The 23,079-nt window shown below is 42.4% G+C and overlaps 1 protein-coding gene across 14 annotated transcripts in view; it reads right to left on the minus strand.

Annotated features, from left to right (window-relative positions):
- Positions 1–23,079, minus strand: part of LOC132219655 (uncharacterized) — a 44,751-nt gene that overhangs the window by 11,024 nt on the left and 10,648 nt on the right. For 4 of the 14 annotated variants that reach the window (XR_009449552.1, XR_009449549.1, XR_009449554.1 and 1 more), the window contains exons 3-7: positions 13,777–13,946; positions 10,523–10,681; positions 7,684–7,828; positions 6,718–7,373; positions 2,659–2,746 (exon numbers count right to left, since the gene is read on the minus strand). The exons of 1 other annotated variant lie outside the window; for it this stretch is intronic. Coding sequence is in view for 1 of the 13 variants with exons in the window: in XM_059672054.1 (XP_059528037.1) it covers positions 2,659–2,746; positions 13,777–13,946 (258 nt within the window). In the remaining 12 variants the exon portion in view is untranslated. Of the gene's footprint in view, positions 1–2,658; positions 2,747–6,717; positions 7,374–7,683; positions 7,829–10,522; positions 10,682–13,776; positions 13,947–18,116; positions 21,854–23,079 lie in introns of those variants that run through there. 9 more of the 14 variants (XR_009449553.1, XR_009449558.1, XR_009449556.1 and 6 more) reach the window with 6 other exon arrangements.

Genomic DNA, 23,079 nt, shown 5'->3' on the forward strand with positions numbered 1-23,079 from the left:
CACTCTGCTTGGGAGTATTGTTAACTGTGCATATGTCTGACACCCCCACTTTTTCATACTTCCCCATTCGACTTACATAAGCAATGGTATGGGAGGGTCTGAAATCAGACTGATCTGAATTCCATTTGGCTTTGGATAAATTGCTTCAATTCTATGAGCCTGTTTTGTCACCTGTAAAATGGGGATAATAATAGTCCCTTCTCAAAAAGCTGTGAAGTTTAAAGGGGATCGTGCATATAAACTTCTTAGTGCAATGTCTGGCCCATGGGAAGTACTCAAAACATGATAGTTTCCCTTCTTAAGAAAAAAGCTTTTTATAATGAATAAAAATGTAATAACTCTTTGTAAAGTGTTTTATGCATATTTTTAACTAAATTTACTGGGGTCACATTGATTAATAAACTTTCATAGGTTTCAAGTGTACAATCCTATGACACAGCATCTGTATATTGCACTGTGCATTTACTGCCCAAAGCCAAGTCTCCTTTTGCCACCATACGTTGGACCCCCTTGGCCCTTTACTACTCCTCCACCCGCTTCCCTCTGGTAACCACCATACTCTGTGAGTTTTTGTCTGATTCTTTTCCTTGTTTTACCCAGCGACCCCTTTTCTGGGTATCTTCCTGAAAAATCTGAAAACATTTATTCATACCCCTGTGTTCACTGCAGCATTATTCACAGTGGCCAAGGCATGAAAACAACCAGAGTGTCCCTCAATAGATGATTGGCTGAAGAAGATGTGGTACCTATATACAGTGGAATACTACTCAGTCATAAGAAAGGATGAAATGCTGGGTGGATCTTGAGAATATAATGCTAAGAGAAGTATGACAGAAAAAGTCAAGAACCCTGTGACTGCACTCATATGTGGGATTTATGCATATTATCTTAATCCTAATATAGAGCCCTGCAACTAGGAGACAGGTTTCCAAGGAGAAGTTGACATTCTTTTACAATTATGATGAAAGACTAATTGATAAATCTGTCTGGAAGGTAATATGGTAACAGGGAACAAAGAGATAACCTCTGACCCTGTAGGGCATGCATGCAAAGATGTATATGCAAAAAGGTCCATCGAAATCTTGTTAATTACACTGAATTTTTTAAAAATCAAACTAAATCTCTAACAAATGGTAAATAAATGTTGGTACATCCATACAACATGAATGAGGAACCTTTTAGTTGCCAATTATATATCTCAGCTCATGCTAGCTTAAGTCAAAAAGAGGACCTTCTGGAGTAACCAGGAGGGGCAGGCCTAACTCAGATGCTACTGCTCTCTAAAGCTTTCTCTGACCCACCAGGCAAGATGAATCACTCCTCTCTGTGCTGCCAGAGGAGACTTTTTCTATTTTTCTGTCTCTAATGCCTAAAACAGTGCCCAACCCCAGCTAAGAACTTAGCAAATGAACCAATCAATGATTTTATGTGAGGGGTCAAAAGGAAGCAGAGTGGTCTAGCGAAAAGAGACTTGAAGGCAAAGCGTCTTGGTGTAGGACCTACTGCCACTGCTTACTAGCTATGCTACCTTAGGCAAGCCACTCCAACAACCTGAGGCTCGGGTCTCCTCCTGTAACAGTACAGTCATGGTAGCCACCTGAACCAATAACTGTGAGGAATGAAGAAGATTATATATATAGATATATAGATATAAATTTGCAAACCGAATCCAGCAATACATTAAAAAGATCATATACCATGATCAAGTGTGATTTATTCCTGAAATGCAGGGTTGGCATAATATCTGCAAATCAATTAATATACACCACATAAACAAAATGAATGATACGCCCATATCAATAGACAACATAAAAAGCTTTTGACAAAATCCAGCACCATGGTTTAGTGGAGGAGACAACATCATTTACTGCGGCAAGTTGTTAAATAGAGAAAATGCAGGGCTCTGTCTGACACAGACTTGGAGGACCAAGAAACGGGATATAGTCTGTGGCTGAAACCAGGAGACGGAAGCAAAGGGAGAAGAGTGATGAGCCTAGGCAAAGGACAAAATCCTGGGAAACAGGAACATTCATTGGGGTGCTTAAGAGTAAGGGGATAAGCAGGTGAGAAAGAGTAGGCGATACTGGAGATGAGGAAGGGGCAGGAGGGAAAGGGGGGCCAGGAGGAAGGAGAGAAAACCAGTTGCCTTATGCCAGTGACCAAGGGTTATAGGAGCGAGAGGCTAGGAAGTACGTGGCTAACCATGTTCAAGTTGTTTTGGAGCTGAAACAGCCGAAGCTGTGCTAGGTAGTGTCTGGCCTGGCATGAACAGTGCCATGAACTCCCAGAAGCTCTACCTGGGGGTGCTAGAGGCTGCTCTGGGCAAAGGCTGCCTCCACGAATGCCTGGGAGGGACATTCCTTCCTCAAGTCCCCAGGGGCTCTGCATTCAGCTGTGCTGGCTGCTTTGTTTTCTCACCGGCAGCCCTCTGTTTCCTTGAAGCTGGTTGGTTTATACTAATTTCGCCCTTATTCCTGCTTCTTATAGAATGTCACAGAGTCACCCCATTGGGGCCCAATGTTTCATGAAGCTACCCCCAGCCAGAGCCTATCATCCATGTAGCCAGATGCTTATATATATATATGTCAATGAAACCGTGCTCGTGTGGCAATGACGGCCTGCCTGTCTGAAAGGCTTCTTTGCTCAGAGCAGACTCACCTTCACACTGGGTCCTATCCAGGCTGATGTTATAGGTGCCTGCCCTTCCTGAGCAGCTGTGGCAGAGAACGGGAGGGCGTCCCAGAACCTGCAGGGGCACAGGCGATGTCACAGTTGGGTTAGACACTTGTCATAAAAATGGAAGGAAACGATATTCAATCCTGGATAACCAAAACGTACCTTTTGTAAAAACAAGAAGTTGAGCCCTGGCTGCTTTGGCTCAGTGGATAGAGTGTCCGCCTGTGGACTGAAGGGACACCAGGTTCAATTCTAGTCAAGGGCAAATCCCTGGGTTGTGGGCTCGATCCCCAGTAGGGGGCGTGCAAGAGGCAGCCGACAGCTGAACAATGATTCTCTCCCATTAGTGATGTTTCTCTCTCTCCCCCTCCCTCCTTCCTCTCTGAAATCAATAAAAATATATTTTAAAAACAAACCAAAAAAAAACCCAAAAGCACAATTCACCATAGCTAAGATATGGAAACAGCCTAAGTGCCCATCAGCAAGCAGATGAATGGATTAGAAAACTGTGGTACATATACACAATGGAATACTATGCTGCGGTTAAAAAAAAAGGAACTCTTGCCTTTTGCAACAGCATGGATGGAACTGGAGAGCATTATGCTAAGTGAAATAAGCCAGTCAGAGAAAGATAAATACCACATGATCTCACTCATTTGTGGATTATAGAGAACAACATAGACTGATGAAAAGGGACAGACCCAAAGACTGAGAAACAGCAATCAGGCTATCACTCCCCAGAAGGAAAGTAGGGGAGGGCGGGGGTAAGGGGAAAAGATCAACCGAAGGACTTGTATACATGTATATAAGCCAAACCAATGGACATGGACAACAGGGGGATGGGAGCATGAGTGTGCAGGGCCGGGGGGGGGGGAGGTTGGGGGTTAATGGGGGGGATGAGGACACATTTGTAATACCTTAACTAATAATAAAGAAAAAAAAGAAAAAGAAAAAAAAAACCCAAGAAGTTGACTCTCAATAATGAGGCCATGGTGGGGATGTGGGAGAGAACCAGTGTCTGGAGAGATACATTTAGGGAGGTGCAAGAATTTCTTTGCAGCCAGGCAGCTTCTTGTAGTAGAGTGTGCACTCTGCTACCCGTGCCCTCTGTCTTCTATCGCATTCATGGTTCTTTATAAATACTGATGCCCTGGATAGCCTCATGAATATTTGCCTATGTCATCATTCTTCAACCAGGGTTTTGGAGTGAGTCATCACTTTGGTTGGTACAGTTCGGGATTTCATGTGCAGGATTCCTTAGTGAGAAGCAATCAGATGGGCTCCCCTCCAACCAGTATGCCGAAATTCTTTTTTTCCTTTTCTTTTTTAATATATTTTTATTTCAGAGAGGAAGGAAGGGGGTGAGAGAAAGAGAAACATCAATGATGAGAATCATTGATTGGCTGCCTCCTGCATGCCCCTACTGGGGATTGAGCCTGCAACCTGGGCACGTGCTCTTGACCGGAATCAAACCCAGTACCCTTCAGTCTGCAACGTTCTAGCCACTGAGCCAAACCGGCTAGGGCCAGTATGCTGAAATTCTTAAAGCATCAATATTTGTTTGGGGCATCTTAATATTATTATATTTTCTCATTTTGTTTGATTCCTCTTTACATCTCAAACTAAGAAATCTCCCTACCCTGGCTTTTAAGGTGACTGAGTTACAAAGCTTGAATGCTCAGAGATTCCTGGGCCGCTAAGGCAGAAACCGTTCATGCTCTGCAGCAGGAAAAAGTGAAAACGGCATGTCCATGCACTCGTCTCAGTCTCCGGGCCTGTGAGTGGGCAGACTGACAAAGCCCCACATGCCCTGGCTCCACGTCCCTGGGTTCTGGATCCCATGCCAGGGCTAACATCCTGAAACTGAAGCGGCCTGTTCTTTCTTTCTGAAACGGCGGCGAAGTCAGGCGTTCACAATCAGTGATCCTACCCGGCTGCTGCCCCACATCCTGTTTGCCTACATACAAACAAGCCTTCTTTGATGAACAAACGCTCTTTGCTACTTCATGTTCTTGCCGCTGAAATGAATGATGGTAACACAGGATGTCAGTCTTGTGCGGCAGTCCTCTCTCTAGCTAGCTGGGTCTCTCTATCACATTTAAACGTTAGGAAGTCACAGAGAAATGTAAATAGCAACTATATGGGAAAAATAGGTCAGAGAGATACAGACTTTGGAGCTGAGCAGAGCTGAAATTCCTGTTTTCAAAGAAGACAAAGGTGAAATGATAAGCCCCAAATCATAGAGCTGCATTTCATGGCAAAGTAGAAACTAGGAAATAAATAAATAAATAAATAAATAAAATAGCTCAATATTACTTTTAATGTAATTATTACAAAAACAACATATGCACGTGATTTTTTAATAAATTCAAATAGACTAAAGAGTGTAAAATAAAAATAAATATATTCTTCTACTAAAAAGAAAAATGGAAACTAGGACTTTTGATTTCAAATCCAGTGCTCTTTCCACAACATTCACCAACGAATAGTGAGAGACTTGGGGAGTCTGTTGAAAACATCACCAGAGGTCCCAGAGTCAGTTCATTCATTCCTCAAGTTCATATATAATCTAACTCTAACCATCCAATTCATCTATATGTCTCTATATGTCTCTTTGATAAGGGTTTGGCTAGAAAAAAAAACACACATAATTTTTAGGAGTGTGTTGGATGACTTAACAAAATGTACAAATTTCAACAATGCAAAACATAAATAATGCAATACGAGCCACACTTTTGTGGCCCGGATGTGTTGTCCTTATTTCTGTTAACGTTTGGTGAGAATGCATAGTTCAGGAGGGCAGGGATTACGCTGTTCTTTTCCACGGCTTCCTCAGTGTCAACCAGAGTGACTAGAATAGAGTTAGCACTCAGGACATATTTGTTGAGTATAAGACTGTGATGGAATATTGTTAAAAATTTAGAAATGAATGTTATATGACACAAAAGATGGATATTCTTGGGATGATATGATTGTCAGACTTTTTAAAATCTTCAAATGCCTTTATATCACATTGCTGACCTAAAAAACTTATTTACTCCTATTATTATTTTTTTACACTACATCATAAATTCCATAAGGTTAAGAGCTATTTCTGTGTTATTCACCTCTGTGGCCCCATGACTGAGCCCAAGGCTTGGCACAGGCTAGGCACTCCACCAATAACGGCTGCAGTGTTTCTTTTTTACAATGCAATACGAGCATTTGCCAAGTCGCCATTTTGTGATTGTCAACAAGATTTGCAGCTCTTGCCTCAGAACACTGGCTGGTTTCAAGGCTCCGTAGCTAGCTTTAACTCTTCGATGGCGAAGACATATGACAAGCCGCTTAACTTGGGGCCAGATGAGCTCTTAACATTTATAAATACAATAATAATCAAAGTGCCAATGAGCACATCAGACAGCTTGACTATGGGACTGAAGAAATAAGAGTTCCATGAACTCTCAAAGAATCAGTAAACCTCCCTCTCACTAAGAGAAAAAACTAACTTTGGCAGCTCTCTCACCAACTCTACTTTCTCATCTAAGGGGAAAATGTTTTCCAAAGTATTTGTTCTGCTGAGAGCTTACAGATGGCAATGACTTAAAAGCCTTTTTAATACTGGTAGCACAGTGCATGATCCTAACCGAATCCCACATGGCATCAGTTGACTAGACTTGAAAGCTTGGAAGCTCCCAGAAGTATGTGCCAAATGCCTGTCAATGACATTCTGAAACAGTAGGCAAAGATGTGGGTGGGAAAGCTGCCTAGATACAGGGATGACATGGAGAAAAGCACCTCGAGAGGAAGGAACAAGGATTGTGTGGTTGACGTGAAACAGACCAGTATAAACAAAACACTTTCTGAACAAGAGATAAGACGAGGTATATGCATTGGGTTCATGGCTTCCTACCAAAGGCCTTGAATTCCATGGGAGTGAGTTAGCTATTGCTGTCTCACAAACCACCATAACTCAGTGCTCAAACCAATAAGCATTTATTATTGCCCTCCATCGTAATCTTGCTGAGGAGTTCTTTTGGTCTTGGCTGGGCTCACGCATACCTCTGCAGTCTCCTGTGGCTTGGGTAGGCAGTTCTGGTCATGGAATCCTTCTCACATGTGTGGTCATTGCCGCCCTGTATGGTTATACAGGAGTTAGCACTCTCGGCCTGATGCTGCTCTTTAGAAGGACCTGCTGGCAGCGCTGGCCCTGGGCTCACATCCGGGAACTTGGACGTTGTAATGCTATGTTATTAACTGTACTCGTTTTCTATTGCAGATGTGATCAATTACCACACATTTAGTGGCATAAAAGAACACGTATTTATTGTGTTCCAGTGCTGGAGACCAGAAGTCTAAAATGGGTCAGCAAGTCTGTATTCCTTCTGGGCTCTAGAGAATAATCCATTTCTTTGCCTGTCCAAGCTTCTAAAGGCCATCTGCATTCCTTGGCCCCTTCCTCCGTCTTCAAAACCAGCAGCATAGCAACTTCAAATCCATACTTCTCCTCCCCCTCCCGCCTGCTTTTGCCATCATCTGTCTTTAACTCTGATGCCAGATAATTCAGGGAAATCTTCCCATTTCAAGATCTTCAACTTAATCACATCTGCCCTGTCCCCTTTGCCATGCATGGTATCACAATAACAGGTTTTGGGCATTAGGACATAGACATATGCAGGTGATGAGGGAGAACAACATGGATTCACAAGCAGAAAATCCTAGAGATGAAGCGAAGTTAGAAAGCTATAGTCAATTATTCAAAATGCAATAACCAGCTAGAAAACGAAGTAATCTAATTGAGACTATTTAAAAGCTATGTTAATCAAGACCTGTTTGGGTAAAGCTTGTGGTATTTATACTTATTCACTCAATATTTCCTTTCTATCCTTAATTTAAATTTTTATTGTTGAAAGTATTACATATGTCCCTCTTCTTCCCCACTGACCCCTTCTTTTCTTGAGTGTGTACTGCATGCTGGGACTACAACAGTAAATGAAACAGACATGTTTCTGTCTCGATGGAGCTTACCTTCTAGTTGGGTGTTTTGAAAAAGGACACATTTAAGCTGAGCCACAGAGACTTGCTGGTAGAAAGAGGCAGTTCTACAGAAGAGAGGGAGTTTCAGGAAGAAATGGCGTGCATAGAGCTCTCGGACTGGGGAGAATGTGGTTCTCTGTAAGTGCAGTCAAAGACCAGTGTGACTGAAATGTGGAGAATGAGAGGAAGCTTGTACGTAATGTGGCAAAAAAGGTAAACAGATGCCAGTCCATGCAGCATTCCATGAGTCTCAATTTCATTCTAAGCATAACTGTAAGTCACTGAAAGAGTTCTTGGTTTCAAAATAACTCGTGTTGAGGAGCAAGAGTGCAAGTGGGAAAATTAGAGACTTGCTACTGCTCAGTGTGGTTCAAGGACCAACAGCATCAGATAGACCAGAGCTTTTTGGAAATGCAGAATATGGCCCCCTCCCCAAATCTAGAATCAGAATCTGCATTCTAAAAAAATCCTCAAGTGATTCATTTGTACATTAAAGTTTGAGAATCACTGAATTGGAAAACCGTGGTAGCTTGATCTACGTAGTGGCCGAGGAGATGGAAGAGAGAATGTCTTAGTCATAGGCAGTCAGAATTTGTGTTGGGATTAAAAGCTGTTATAAAAGGACCATTGTATTAAAAACAACATAGAAAAGCTGCCAAGTTCTTTGGTGTGTGGCTGGTTGGTATGAAATCCTTGCTAGATGCTGATGCTCAAGCTGTTGACGTACTAACTGCCTACTTTGACAACTGTCAGAGAAACATGGTGGGGTAAGGTGGTGCTTTTAAGAAATCATTCATAGGAGAAACCAAGATGGCGGCGTAGGTTAACGCAGGAGATCGCTGCCTCGAACAACCACTTCAGAGATATAACTAAAGGACAGAACGGACATCATCCAAAACCACAGGAAGGCTGGCTGAGTGGAAATTCTACAACTCGGAGGAAAGAGAATATCATACCCAGACTCAGAGGAGGCGCAGTGCTGAAGTGAAATACTCAGGTGCGGAGTGCGCGCGCGGAGCGGGCTGGTGGCGGAGGGCGCGGTTGTTGTTTTCAATCGGGAGGGAGTTTCAGACTCTGAGCTCCAGATCCGGGCGAGTCTCTGGGGAGCAAGACTCAAACGGGAGAAGCGGGACTGTCTGGCTTCGGTCGGAACTCAAAGGCAGCTTTCTCTCCGAGGTTTGCAGCCATTGCTGGGACTCTGAGAGGCAGAGCCCCTGGGGAAGGAACTGAGAGCAGCCATAACTGCTCACTCCGGCCCTCCCTGTAGATCCCTGGGGACCCGCCCCGCCCAAGCCCTGCGCAGAACCATTTGCCGAATAGCCTCAGGCAAAGGCTAGATTAGCACCGCCTTAGAGATCCAGCACAGAAGCCCTCCCACTGCAGACCCAGCGGACTCTCATAGCCAGTTAGCCTGGAGGTCAACTCACCCCCGGTATTGCCGACATCAATCAAGGCTTAAAGGCAACAAGACTGCACACAAAGACCACTAGGGGGTGTACCAAGAAAGCATAAAAAATGCGGAGACAAAGAAACAGGACAAAACTGTCAATGGAGGATATTGAGTTCAGAACCACACTTTTAAGGTCTCTTAAGAACTGTCTAGAAGCTGCCGATAAACTTAGTAAGGCCCTTGAAAAGACTGGTGAGACCGCCGATAAATGTTGTGAGATCCTCAAGAAATCTAATGAGACCCTCGATCTTATATTGGGGAACCAACTAGAAATTAAGCATACACGGACTGAAATAACGAATATTATACAGACGCCCGACAGCAGACCAGAGGAGCGCAAGAATCAAGTCAATGATTTGAAATGCGAGGAAGCAAAAAACATCCAACCGGAAAAGCAAAATGAAAAAAGAATCCAAAAATTCGAGGATAGTGTAAGGAGCCTCTGGGACAGCTTCAAGCGTACCAACATCAGAATTATAGGGGTGCCAGAAGATGAGAGAGACCAAGATATTGAAAACCTATTTGAAGAAATAATGACAGAAAACTTCCCCCACCTGGTGAAAGAAATGGACTTACAGGTCCAAGAAGCGCGGAGAACCCCAAACAAAAGGAATCCAAAGAGGACCACACCAAGACACATCATAATTAAAATGCCAAGAGCAAAAGACAAAGAGAGAATCTTAAAAGCAGCAAGAGAAAGAAACTCAGTTACCTACAAGGGAATACCCATACGACTGTCAGCTGATTTCTCAACAGAAACTTTGCAGGCCAGAAGGGAGTGGCAAGAAATATTCAAAGTGATGAATACCAAGAACCTACAACCACGATTACTTTATCCAGCAAAGCTATCATTCAGAATTGAAGGTCAGATAAAGAGCTTCACAGATAAGGAAAAGCTAAAGGAGTTCATCACCACCAAACCAGGATTATATGAAATGCTGAAAGGTATCCTTTAAGAAGAGGAAGAGGAAGAAAAAGGTAAAGATACAAATTATGAACAACAAATATGCATCTATCAACAAGTGAATCTAAGAATCAAGTGAATAAATAATCTGATGAACAGAATGAACTGTTGATTATAATAGAATCAGGGACATAGAAAGGGAATGGACTGACTATTCTTGGGGGGGAAAGGGGTGTGGGAGATGTGGGAAGAGACTGGACAAAAATCGTGCACCTATGGATGAGGACAGTGGGTGGGGAGTGAGGGCGGAGGGTGGGGCGGGAACTGAGAGGAGGGGAGTTATGGGGGGGGGGGAAGAGGAACAAATGTAATAATCTGAACAATAAAGATTAAAAAAAAAAAAAGAAAAAGAAATCATTCATAGACTTCTGTAAAATGCAAGATAAGTTAAAGTCATTTTAACATAAAAAACAAACCTGGTATAAAGAGGACAATGTTCAAGACACACAGAGATGTCAGTTAGATGTAGGTGTGGAACACTAGTCTGCGATGTCAGAGACGTTTTTCAGGCAGAAGTCCAGTACCCTGGAGAGCTCCCACAAAACAATGGGTTTCTGAAGATGAAAGTCTAGGATCTATAGAGAGATGCCTTTTAGACTCAAAACCTTGAAGTCATCCTTGACTGTATAGTCTTTGGGGGTAGGGGGAGCATCTGTTATTTATTTATTGAATTTATTGGGGTGACATCTATATCCTATCTAATAATAGGCAAACATGGTAATTGACCGTACCTGTGCTACGCCTCCCGTGGGCTAATCAGCGAGATATGCAAATTAACCGCCAACAAAGATGGCGGTTAATTTGCATACATGGGCGCAAAGCGGCAGAGCGAAGACTGAAGGCAGCTCTGGCCAGAGCGAAGGCCTGGGTCCCAGGTGCCAGAGGAAAACCGGTGCCAGCAGCCAGGGGAAGGGAAGGCCTATTGCACGAATCTTTTCGTGCAACAGGCCTCTAGTATATATATAAAAGCCTAAGTGACTGTTTGACTGGTAGCTGTGATGCACACTGACCACCAAGGGGCAGATGCTCAATGCACAGGCATGGAAACACAGAACAGACTGATGAATCTCAGAGGGGAGAGGGGAGGGGGGAGGGCAGGAAGAGATTAACCAAAGATCTTATATGTATACTAGAGGCCTGGTGCATGGATTTGTGCACCAGTAGGGTCCCTTGGCTAGGCCTGCACCCTCTAGCAATCTGGGACCCCTTGGGGGATGTCAGACTGCCGGTTTTGGCCTGATCCCCACAGGCCAGGCTGATGGACCCCACTGGTACATGAATCCGTGCACCGGGCCTCTAGTTGGTTAATAAAATTTTATAAGTATCAGGTGTATAATTCTATAATATATCATCTGTATATTTTATTGTATGTTCACCACCCCACTTGACCATATATGCCTAGTGAAGCTCTGATGATCACTGAATTAAGCTCTATGATTCCTGGGAATCATCTTCAATACCCAAGGCACTTTCTGTTCCACATGATAGAATGACCATGATATCTGATCTGACTTGCATACTCCAGTGAAACTATAATCCTGAAGGAGGCCAGAAGGCTGAAATGAGGTAGAGGTGAGAGGAAGATACCCTTCTTGATACTACCTGCCCTCAACAACCCTCTCTCTCCTGGATCAGAAGTTGGAGTTTGGCCCAGGTTCAGGAGTTCAACCCCAAAACAGAAGCTGTCAGAGCACTAACTACAACTCTGAAAATAAAGAAAAGGTCAGATGTAGGGAGACTCTGAAGGACAATCAGTAGAACATGGTAAAGGACAGGAAGAAGGGGAGTGTGGAGCACCAGATCCCTGATTGCTGCCAGGGTCCTCCTGCTGGTCCCAGCTGTCCTGCCTAGATGCAAATACACAAAGTTCCATGAAAATCCCCCGACATTGTGAGATACCACCATGCCACTCCCATGGAAATGATTGAAATGAGGATGTAGAGCAATTAGAATTTCACACACCGTTGGTGAGAATGGTATAACCATTGTGGGGAAAGATCTGACAGTGTCTTATGAAGTGAAACATACATTTACTGTACAACCAGCAATCAAACTCCTAGGTAAAACATACTTCCAAAACCAGACTTTTACAGGAATCTTTATGGCAGCTTTGTTCATAATTCCCAAAAAGGTAGAAACAATCCAAATGTCCCTCAACTAGAGAAGAGATAAACAATTTATGGTGCATTTATATAAAGGAATATAACTCAGCAATAAAAAATAACAAAATGTTGATCACATAATAATGGTAAATCTCAAAACATGAGTAAACTAATTTTGGCATATTTATATCATGAAATATTCACTACCAATTAAAAATAATAAATGATGGATACCAATGACAACAAGGATTAATCTAAAATAATAAGATTCTAGACACAAGAAAAGTAGATTTAAAAATGATATACGGTATGATTCCATTTATAGGAAATTATAGAAAAGACACAAACTAATCTATGGCAATAGAAATCAGGAAATTTGTTGCCTAGTGGGTGGGGCGGGAATAGAAAAGAAGGGGACAGAAGACCATTTCTGGAGGTGACAGAAAAGTTCTACATCTTGATTGGGGGGGTTGCTTACTTAGGTGTATACATTTTAAAGAATTCATCCAATTGTACACTTAAGATCTAGAAGAATTATTGTATATGAAATTTACCTCACTAAAAATAAATTCTTTTCTGTAGTTGTTGTTAAGCCTCACCCGACAACATTTTCTCCATTGATTTTTAGAGAGAGTGGAAGGGAGGGAGGGAGGAGAGAGAGAGAGAAACACAGATGTGAGAGAGACACATTGATTAGTTGCCTCCTGCACTAACCTGACTGTGGTTGGGGATTGAACCTATAACCCAGGCACATGCCCTTCAGTGCCTAAGCCAACACTCTAACCACTGAGAATACCAGCCAGGGCTAAAAATAAATTGTTAACAAAAAATCCCACTGGCCTTTGCCACATTTCAAGGACACGTGTACCTATCTTGAAGGATGCTTCATACCAGAAAAAAATCTGTAATACTCAACAATCTTTCTGGTCTGGAAAGAATGTGGCACAGGGGCTGCCAGTTTGCCCAAGCAGTTGATGCAAAGCTCAGAGCAGCTGGGCTTACCAAAGCTTTCATGCAGGCTTAGAACAATGCCCGTAACGTATGACCATGAAATTGGAACATGCCCACTGGAGCCTGTGTGGCATTAGAAATCTCATTTAGAGTGGGCCGGAAGCTCTCTCTAAGCCACAAAGAGCCTGATGCATTGCTCAGCTGTTCTTTATGGCAGTTCTGATTTCAATGCCAACTGAGGGGGAGAAAAAACCCAGGTTTTCAGTGTTGTGAAAATTCAGTCTAGTATAAAGGACCCTAAGAGAGGAGTCAATGAACAAGAGGACAAGAGAATGAGGCCACATGCTTGCGGATCTGCTCGTCTTTTTTCACCATCAGCAACTTAGTCCCAATTCTAGTGGAGCTTTGGAACAAGAGGGTGGGCCCTCCTGTGAGCGTACACAGACCGCATCTTGTAACAGAAGCCCAGTGTAGCGCCCTTCATCGCGTTCTGTACATGACTGCACACAGTGCGAACTGTGGCCTGTTCCTTTCTATTTCCCCACCATTGGTCAACCCAGAGCCTCTTCTTTTCCTTTTCAAGGGGACTGAGTTCTACATTGAAGTAGTTGAAGTACCTCCACAGGGTGCCTCTGGGGCCCTTCACAATGACTGTGCTTCCCTGCAGAGTGATGTCCACATTTTCTGGGATGTCCACCGTCTGTGTGATTGCTGAGAATGGTCTTCCTCCTCACAGTAGATGTGGCAAACAGCTGTCTTTCACTTTGAATGGAACCCTGGCACATTCCTTGTGGGGATGTAAAATGATTCAGCTACTCTGTAAAAAGTTGGGTGTTTCCTTAAGAAGTTAAACATAGAATTACCATATGACCCAGACATTTCACTCCTAGGTATGTACCTTAAGGTAGTCAAACAAAAACGTGTATACAAATGTTCATAAAAGCTTTGTTCACAATTTCCAAAAAGTGGGAAGGATTCATACATCCACCAATGGATGAACAGATGAAATGTTATCAAAGAAATGAAGCAGTGACCATGCTACAACATGGATGCGCCCTTAAAAACATGACGCTGAGTGAAAGAACACTGACTCCAGAGGCACCTGAGCTGGGAACGCAGATAGTTCCAAACCCTCGGAGCCTTTCTGTGTTGTAGATGGGGTAGAGCCTGGGTGCAGTGGTCCTCTCTGTCCACACCCCCCCCCCCTTCCAGATGCACAGTGCCCATAAAAACAAACTAAACACGTTTGAAAGGCTCTGACCTCAACACCTGCAACTGTGATAAAGTGTTGAAACATTATTCCTTCAGATGCACAGAGAGCAATTCTAATTTAGTGTTACAAACAATACTGGATTATCTGGTTGCCTTGGCAACCCGCAGTTCTACCCTAGGTGACAACAAAGACTGGAGGCTCCAATTTCCTTCTAGCTCCGAAAATTCGCATCCTATGAAAATCTGGGGCTGTAGAGAGCCTACCAAAGGGAAAATGGTGCAAAAGTAAAACTATTAAATTTTTTAAAAAAATAGAAGCAGGGCCCAAGACGGCTGGCTGCCCAGGAGGCAATCTGGTGGAACAGCCGGGGAAAGACAGGCTTCCACGGGCAGAGTGTGGCATCTGAAGTGTCCATGAGCAATGGTCAGTTAACAGTAGCTTCAGTTACGCTCCGCCCACTCTGTTAACTAAGGCAGAGCCATGAGAACATGTTGTTGAAAGCTTGTTCTGTGAATTTTAGAAATTCAACTGTCACATTTCAGAAACAGCATCCTTATCTAGAACCATTCTCTGCGAATGCATGATGAGCGACTGCACCAGCTTTAAATACAGACACTCAGACCAGAGGGCAGGCGCTCCTGTTTGATCTGGTCCAGGGGCATCTGGAGGGCCAGAGAGAGAAGTAGCAAAACCGTCCAATGGGGCCTGAAGCCTCTGGCAGCTGCAATGGGACAGGTTGTCCTTTTCACGGGAACAAAGTGCACATTAGATTGTGACCGAAGCTCTCGAGCTAGATAAGCTAAGGGTGGCTGCTCCCCTTTCTGTCAGATACGTGGAGTTTCCTACTGGGGAAGTATGAATGATATCTGCCAATCCCATACCCTTTGGTTTACTGTTCCTATTAGTGTATCTTTGGACAGAAATATCCCCGTTAAAAGCCCTGGCCCGGTAGCTCAGTTAGAGTGTCATCCCCATATGCCAAGGTTTGGGGTTCGAGCCCCTGTCAGTGCACATACAAGAAGCAACCAATGAGAGAGAGGGAAACACTGATTTGTTGGCTAGGGCCTGAGCTGGCTGTTTTGAGCTTTTTTCCACAACCCCGTCTGGCTGAGAGGAGAGGCAGCCCCACCTGTCACCCCTAAAACAGACTACTCATGATGGTTAGACCACCTGGTTAAGCCTTGCCAGTTCAGGAAAATGAAATACCTCACACCCCGGTTCCCTGCCTGCCAAGCTGTGGGTTCCAAATGCTGTTCACTGGCAAGATCTGCTCTGCCAGGGTCCTGAGCCCCTAAGTCTGGAGGTAGGGGGACTCGGAACAGCAGGTGGCTCCACACCTCAAGTGCAGTGTGTGCTTGGGGACAGGACGGCTGCCCTTACCTCCTTGCCCGTGTCCTGAGCCACTGGCATTCCAGTAAACACACTGTGCCAGGACAGGGTCTCCTGCCCAGAGCCCCTGTGCCCTGCTGCTGGCCCAGCTCTTCTGGGAGAGGACCTGGCCCGGGGCGCTTCCCACTTGGCTGGAGACACTCCCTCAGGCGGTTCCCCAGCTCCTTTCCTGCCCAGATTTCACCTTCCCCCGCTCCTGGGCATGTCCCTGATGCTGCCCATCCCCACAGGACCCTGGGAACTACTGTTGCTGCACTTCCCTCCCTCCCTCCTCTGTCCTCCCTCCCCCCTCCCCTCCTTGGATCAAACACTGAACCCAGACGTCTCCCTGAGAGTTGCTGGCACTGTACCCTAGAGGCAAAGAGAACTGGCAGGAAACCCACAATGCCTCTCAGCAGGCATTTGCCTGGCACGCACTGTGAGAGCCGCTGGTAGGAACCTCCCAGCCCCTTGTCCTCTGCGCCCCTCTCCCCAGTACTGCAGCATTCGCCCCCTTTTCCTTTTCTCTTATTCCCTCCTTTTCCTTGCTCTGCCTCACTGTCTGCCTCCCTTCCTCTTACTCTTTGTACGGCTGGGTGATGTTTTTATTCTGCCTTTTCCCCCTTCCACTTCTCTAAGTTTCTTCCTCTCTCCCACACACAACTGTAATCTGGTTGCCAGCATCTGTACAACAGCCTCCTAAAAACCCCTCTGCAGAGGCCTCCAATTCTCCTGTGTTGGGCAGAGTGATGGCTTTATATCACTCGCTGACTCAAGGCCCTGACCTGGCTCCCCGGGACCCACAGAACCGAGTCCACACTCCGGCATGGCAGACAATGCATAATGTTGCTACTGTGATGAATCGTAATGTAAATATCTGATATGCAGGATGGTCTTAGGCGACCCCTGTGAAAGGGTCGTTCGACCGCCAAAGGGGTCGTGACCCACAGGTTGAGAACCGCTGATCTAGGGGCTGGCCTGCCTTTCTTTCCAGCCACTCCACTGTTTATTGGTTCTGCAAACACATCAATTTAGTTATTGAGTAACAGATACTATACAAGGAGCGGGAGATAAAATAAACACAGGATAAATACAAGAATATTTACAAGTAAAACGATGTCTGCTTCCAAATAAGCCACAGAGTGGGGGAGGGGACATTAGTGAACTGGAAGAGGTACAGAGAAAACAGGATTGACCAGAAGTTGATCATTATTGAAGTGGGGTGCTGTGAATGGGGTTCATTATTTATTTTCTCTACTTCAATATGTTTTTAAATGTTCCGTTAAAAATAGGGTGGGTGGGATCCTAGCCCATTTGGCTCAGTGGATACAGTGTTGGCCTGCAGACTGAAGGGTCTCGGATTTGATTCTGGCCAAGGGCACATGCCCGGGTTTTGAGTTCCATTTCCAGTAGGGGGCGTGCAGGAGGAGATGATCAATGGTTCTCTCTCATCATTGATGTTCCTATCTCTCCCCCTCTCTTCCTCTCTGAAATTAATAAAAATATAAAACAAGAAAAAAAAACATTCAAAGAAAAAAATAAAGTTTCTCCTCAATAATATACCACCTGCGTCAAGCCATACTTTACCACAGAGCATATGAGTATGAATTGTATTTGATAGAAGTGTCAGGTGCAAAATACTTTCTCGTGGTGTGTTGGCGTGACATACATGGCTGGTCACACATCTGCTTCTCGGAGTGAGGCCTTTCCTGAACACTGTACCTACAGCTGCCACCCCAACCAGGCTTGCTCTCTCCTGTTCAGTTTTTCAATAGCATCATCACTACCTACAATCATGGTTTACTTATTGGTGACCTACCTTGCCCTCCCCCTCAGAATGTAAGCAACCTGTAACCAGGGGCTGTCTGACGTGAACCAATGCTGGGCACATGGTAGATGTTCCTGGGCACATGGCAGGTGTTCCATGAATGAATTAGTGAGAGGCATTTACTACCGAGCAGGGCCCCTCTGCAATAACAGAAGCAAACTTTTCAAAACAGTCTTGTGATTGTGCATTTATGCAGGACGTTATAAAAATCTTCTTTCTGTAAAATATGCTAAGGCAATAAAATTACCTCTACATATTAACAATATGAAATGAGTGAGAGAGAGAGACCTCTCATCCCAAGAGCTTACTCTGCAACCAAAAGAAGGTCTGAGTAATATAAATAATGTCATAAAATGTTGGCGTTGTGACCTCCTTTCAGTTTTCCAGAGGTGTACTTACAGAAGTGCTGTCTAACCAAGGAACAGCCTATAGTGCACACAAACATGGAAACATCTTTAGTACACGCCTTGAGAATTCTTCCATACCAGCAATTTTATTTTTAAAAAAATGTATCTTATTGATTTTTTTACAGAGAGGAAGGGAGAGGGATAGAGAGTTAGAAACATCGATGAGAGAGAAGCATCGATCAGCTGCCTCCTGCACACCCCCTACTAGGGATGTGCCTGCAACCAAGGTACATGCCCTTGACCGGAATCGAACCTGGGACCCTTGAGTCCGCAGGCCAATGCTCTATCCACGGGGCCAAACCGGTCAGGGCCACACCAGCAATTTTAATGGCTACATGTTCTTTTGCTGTAGGGATTTCCTTATCGTTAGACATTTAAGTTAATCACAATTTTTTATTTGTAAGCAGTTATTATAAAAATGTACTAATAGTTAACATCATTTTACTCAGTAATTACTTCTGTGAAATAACGTTCTTACAAACAAAATTCTTCATGGAAGGATATAAATATTCTCAAGGCTTTTGCTAACTTTTGCTGACACCCTATTTCCGAGTTTTTGATCTATGAAACTGAGTAGATCTTCACTCCACCCTGAAGCTGGAGCGCTGCCCTGTGCCTCTCCCAGTGGGCGGGAACTTGTGCCCTCATATGCTCACCTCCCAGGTATTTACCTCCTGTCTGCCTCTGCCTGTCATGGTTAGAAGTATGTCACAGGGAGACCGTCTGCCTGACTGCTGTCCTGTCTCCCTTCCCAGGCTCCCTGCCCCGCTGCTCTGACTCCCAGGACAGACCATTTTTCTGAACCATATTAGAGATTTCGGGACCCCTTGCACTGGGTCACCCCTGCCTTTAGTAAAGCCAGGTGCTGTCTTTCTGAACTTCCTTCTCTCTCTATGTATGAACACACACAATAGTCTCAAGTCCTATTACAGTGTCTTGGCTCTTACAATATATTTCTGGTCATCTCTGCAATTCACGTAATACTGTTTCCTTGGTCCTATACCCTTAAACGTAATTTTCAATTATAACATTGTTCCTTTACTAAAACATGATCTTCTTTACAATGATCAACTATCTCACATGGGTTCTAGGATGCCTTGTGGAAAAACTGGATGGCAACCTCTAACAACCCATTAAGAGACTAGCAGCTCTATTTACCCTAAACACAAAAGAATGATATTTAACCTGTTTTTAATTTTTTTTATTGTGGTAAAAATTATATAACATGAAGTTTACCATTTTAACCATTTTTAAGTGTACAGTTCAGTGGTATTAAGTACATTTGCAATGTTGTGTAACTGTTACCACTATAATTTCCAAAACTCTTTCATCACCCCAAACAGAAACTCTGTAACACTGGTTCTCAACCTTCCTAATGCCGCGACCCTTTAATACATAGTTCCTCATGTTGTGGTGACCCCCAATTTCATTGTTACAAATTGAACATAATTAAAGCATAGTGATTAATCACAATAACAATATGTAATTATATATGTGTTTTCCGATGGTCTTAGGCGACCCCTGTGAAAGGGTCGTTCGACCCCAAAAGGGTCGCAACCCACAGTTTGAGAACCGCTGCTCTATAACCACTAAGCAATAACTTCCCATTCTCTACTCTCACAGCCCTGGTTAACTTCTATCCCACCTTCTGTCTTTATAAATTTGTGTGTTCTATATACCTCATTTAGTGGAATCATATAATACTCGTCTTTTTTGTATCTGGCTTATTTATTAACATGCTTTCTAGGTTCATCCATGTTGTAGTGTGATTAGAATTCATTATTTTTTATGGCTGAATAATATTCTATCATATGAATATATACCACAGTTTGTTTACCTATTCATCTTTTGATGGACATTTAGGTTGTTTCTGCCCTGTCGCTATTGTGAATAATGCTATTATTAAATGATTAGCAATTCTAATTACCGTAATTATAAAAGAATGGTATTTAACCTGTTCTTGTGTTTCACCTCTATTTCAAATATATATATCACTAGTGAGAATCTCTTAATAATCAGTGCTTTAAACAGTGTACCAAACGAGTCTAATTAATTTTAACCTTAATCTAGGAATTATTTGAGGAATTTTACAAAATAAAAAAGGATTGAAATAGGTAAAGAGAGGAAGATGAGGAAAACAAAATATTGTAAAATAAAGCTAGGAGTTACATACAAAAAAATGTATAATATACCAGAAATTCTGGCAACGTAGGTAGGTAATTTCTAAACTTCCTAGTTACCAAACAAAGAGAGGAAGGATCAGTCCTAAGAGTCATAGGGAGTATAAGATAAGCAAGCAAGCAACCAAACAAAAACTATCTACTGCTCAGGAAAAAGAAGCCTAGATGTTCCCAGTGTTAAATTACAGGAGAATTGGGGAGAGCTATTTGGTATAGATTATGTCTCCCTGACTTCCTTAGTAAATATGTACTGAGTTCCATGTGGCTGTTCTTTATAGTACTTCAAAGAAACTAAAAGTATAACATAAAGTGAAACTCAAGAAAAACAATGACATGGGGAGGCAATGGACAAAAGCTGTCCAAAATACTCAGTTCTCTGCCCCAGGGATGAAATTTGGATTTTAACAGGAATGAATGGATTATATGTCCTCAAGAAATGATTTCTTATTTATGATTCCTTATACCTAAATTTGTTATAAGAGTTAAGTAACAGAAAATATTAGGTGATATTTTGTAAAAGGAGCCTAAAAGCCTTTTACCCATATTTCTGATGAAGGGAAAATTGATTAATGAGCAATCTTCTATCCAGAATGTAAGCTTGGCATCCCCTTATTAAAATTAGAAGACCTAGAGAACATCAAAGGTTAATGGAGATGTGGAGCAACCAGAATTCTTAAACATTGTTATTGGGAAGGTAAAATGGTACAACCACTTTGGAAAAATACCTGGCAGTTTCTTAGAAACTAAATATACACCTATCATATGACCTAGCAATTTCACTCTTATGTATTCACCCAACATAATTAAAACATATGTTAATAAAAGGACTTGAACAAGAATGTTCATAGCAGCACTCGGGATTTTTCCAGTTTTTATGAATAATCAAAAACTGGAAAAAGCCTGGGTGTCCATCAGTAGGAGAATGGATAAGCAAACTGTGGTTGACCTGTATAATGCAATTCTATTCAGCAATAAAGAGAACAGATCAACTTATACAAGCAACAACATGGATGGATTTCAAAAACATTATGTTGATGAAAATTTGGTAGAAGAGGGAAATAACATGAACACTTATAAGTGTGCTGAGTCAAGATGAGGATTCTAATCTAGTTCCAGGGCCCAGAACAAATAGCCTAAATTTTATCATGGGGGAAATGGGATAAATAATCTCTGGTTAAGAGAATTAAATAAGCATGCATGTGATTTTATTTTATATTTTAAGAATTTACATATAAATTATCTGTATGTATCTTTCTGTAATTTGCTTCCTTTCATTTAACCTTGATTTGTAAGTACTTGGTAAATTAGATCAGTGTGGAACAAATATAAGATTATTAGTAGTCAAAACAAAAAAGATGCTGGCTGATAAGAGGCAAGAAAAAAGAAATACTGTATAGCTTGAGTAGAACATCATGTAATAAATTTATTATGTTTGTTGCTAAAAGAAGCCTCACCAAAAGTACACATTGTACAATTTCGTTTATGCGAAGTTCTAAAACAGACATTTTATCCATCCATCTATGGGGATAAAATCAGAAGAGCAGTTACCTCTGATGGAGTGGGGTAGGGATCAACTGGGACAGGGAAGGGAAAATGGGGTGATGCCAATGTTCTGTATTTTATAGGCATTCAAAGGAGACCAAAACTCATCCCGTGGTACTCTGAAGATTTGTGCACCAAACTGAATGTAATCTTTACCTCAAAAGAAAGAAAAGTAATTATTAACAAAGATTGAACTATCACCAGTGAAGTGCACTTAGGGAAAAGTATACTGATGTCAATAACTTAATTTAAAATTCATTAAAAATATAAGAATAGACAGAGGGAGAGGCCTATGCATGATACGTGACAAATCAAGTAAAATGTTAATGGTAGAATCTCTGTGGGGGCAGGGAGTAGTATATGCTTACATGCTGTAAAATTCTTTCAATGTTCCTGTATGCTTGAAATTTTTTGTATTTTAAAAAACTCCAAAGAACAAACTCGTAGATACAGAGAATAAACTAATGGTTGCCAAAGGCATGAGGGTAGGGGGATAGGTAAAAAAAACGGGGGGAGGGGGCTAGGAAATAGAAATTGCTAGATATAAAATAAGTTATAGGAATGTAAAGTACAGCATAGGGAACATGTCAATAATATTGTCATAACTATGTGTGGTATCAGATGGTTACTAGACTTAGTGTGGTGATCACTTTAAGATATGTAAATGTCTAATCACTTTGTTGTACATCTGAAACTAATGTAATATTGTATGTCAACTATAATAAAAATGAATTTAAAACCCAAAAGAAATTAGCGACCTTCACCAAGGCTCTTGCCCAAAGTTATGACCCCTTCATTTCTCCATCAGAATGTGCCTAAGTAAAAAATAACTTAAAAAATACATTTTAAAGGAATATTAAAAAAAACCTAGATACCCTTGGGATTTTTATTATTAACCAATGATGGGCTTTAAAATGTGTATTAACAGTGTCTGTCAATCACATTTAAATGACATAAATCATAAAACATGAACATCAGCTGACATGTTCAACCCAGGACATTACTACTGCAGTTTTGAGTATAACCCACCAGGTGGCAGAGAAAAGGAATCACAGAAAACATGCACATTTCTAAGTGAAATGAATAATGGAAAAGATCTGATTACTTCTGTTAATGGAAAAGATTTGCAGAATTTTAACATGAAATTCACTATACAGGACACAAAACTCAATGTCTGATCTAAATCTGAACGCCAACCTTTGCCTGAGGACATTTGCTTATATAAAAAAAGTGGTGATTATCTGATTTGCCACGCTCGCTTGCACAATTTCACTCTCTTTCGGAGGTTATCTTTTACGATTTGTGAGAGAATGACTGCAGTCAGCCCTTCTCACTGCTCACACGATGAACCTGTTCCCCACTCCCACCAGAACCCAGAAGCC

Source organism: Myotis daubentonii, chromosome 17 (genome assembly GCF_963259705.1).
Source record: "Myotis daubentonii chromosome 17, mMyoDau2.1, whole genome shotgun sequence".
NCBI lineage: Eukaryota > Metazoa > Chordata > Mammalia > Chiroptera > Vespertilionidae > Myotis > Myotis daubentonii.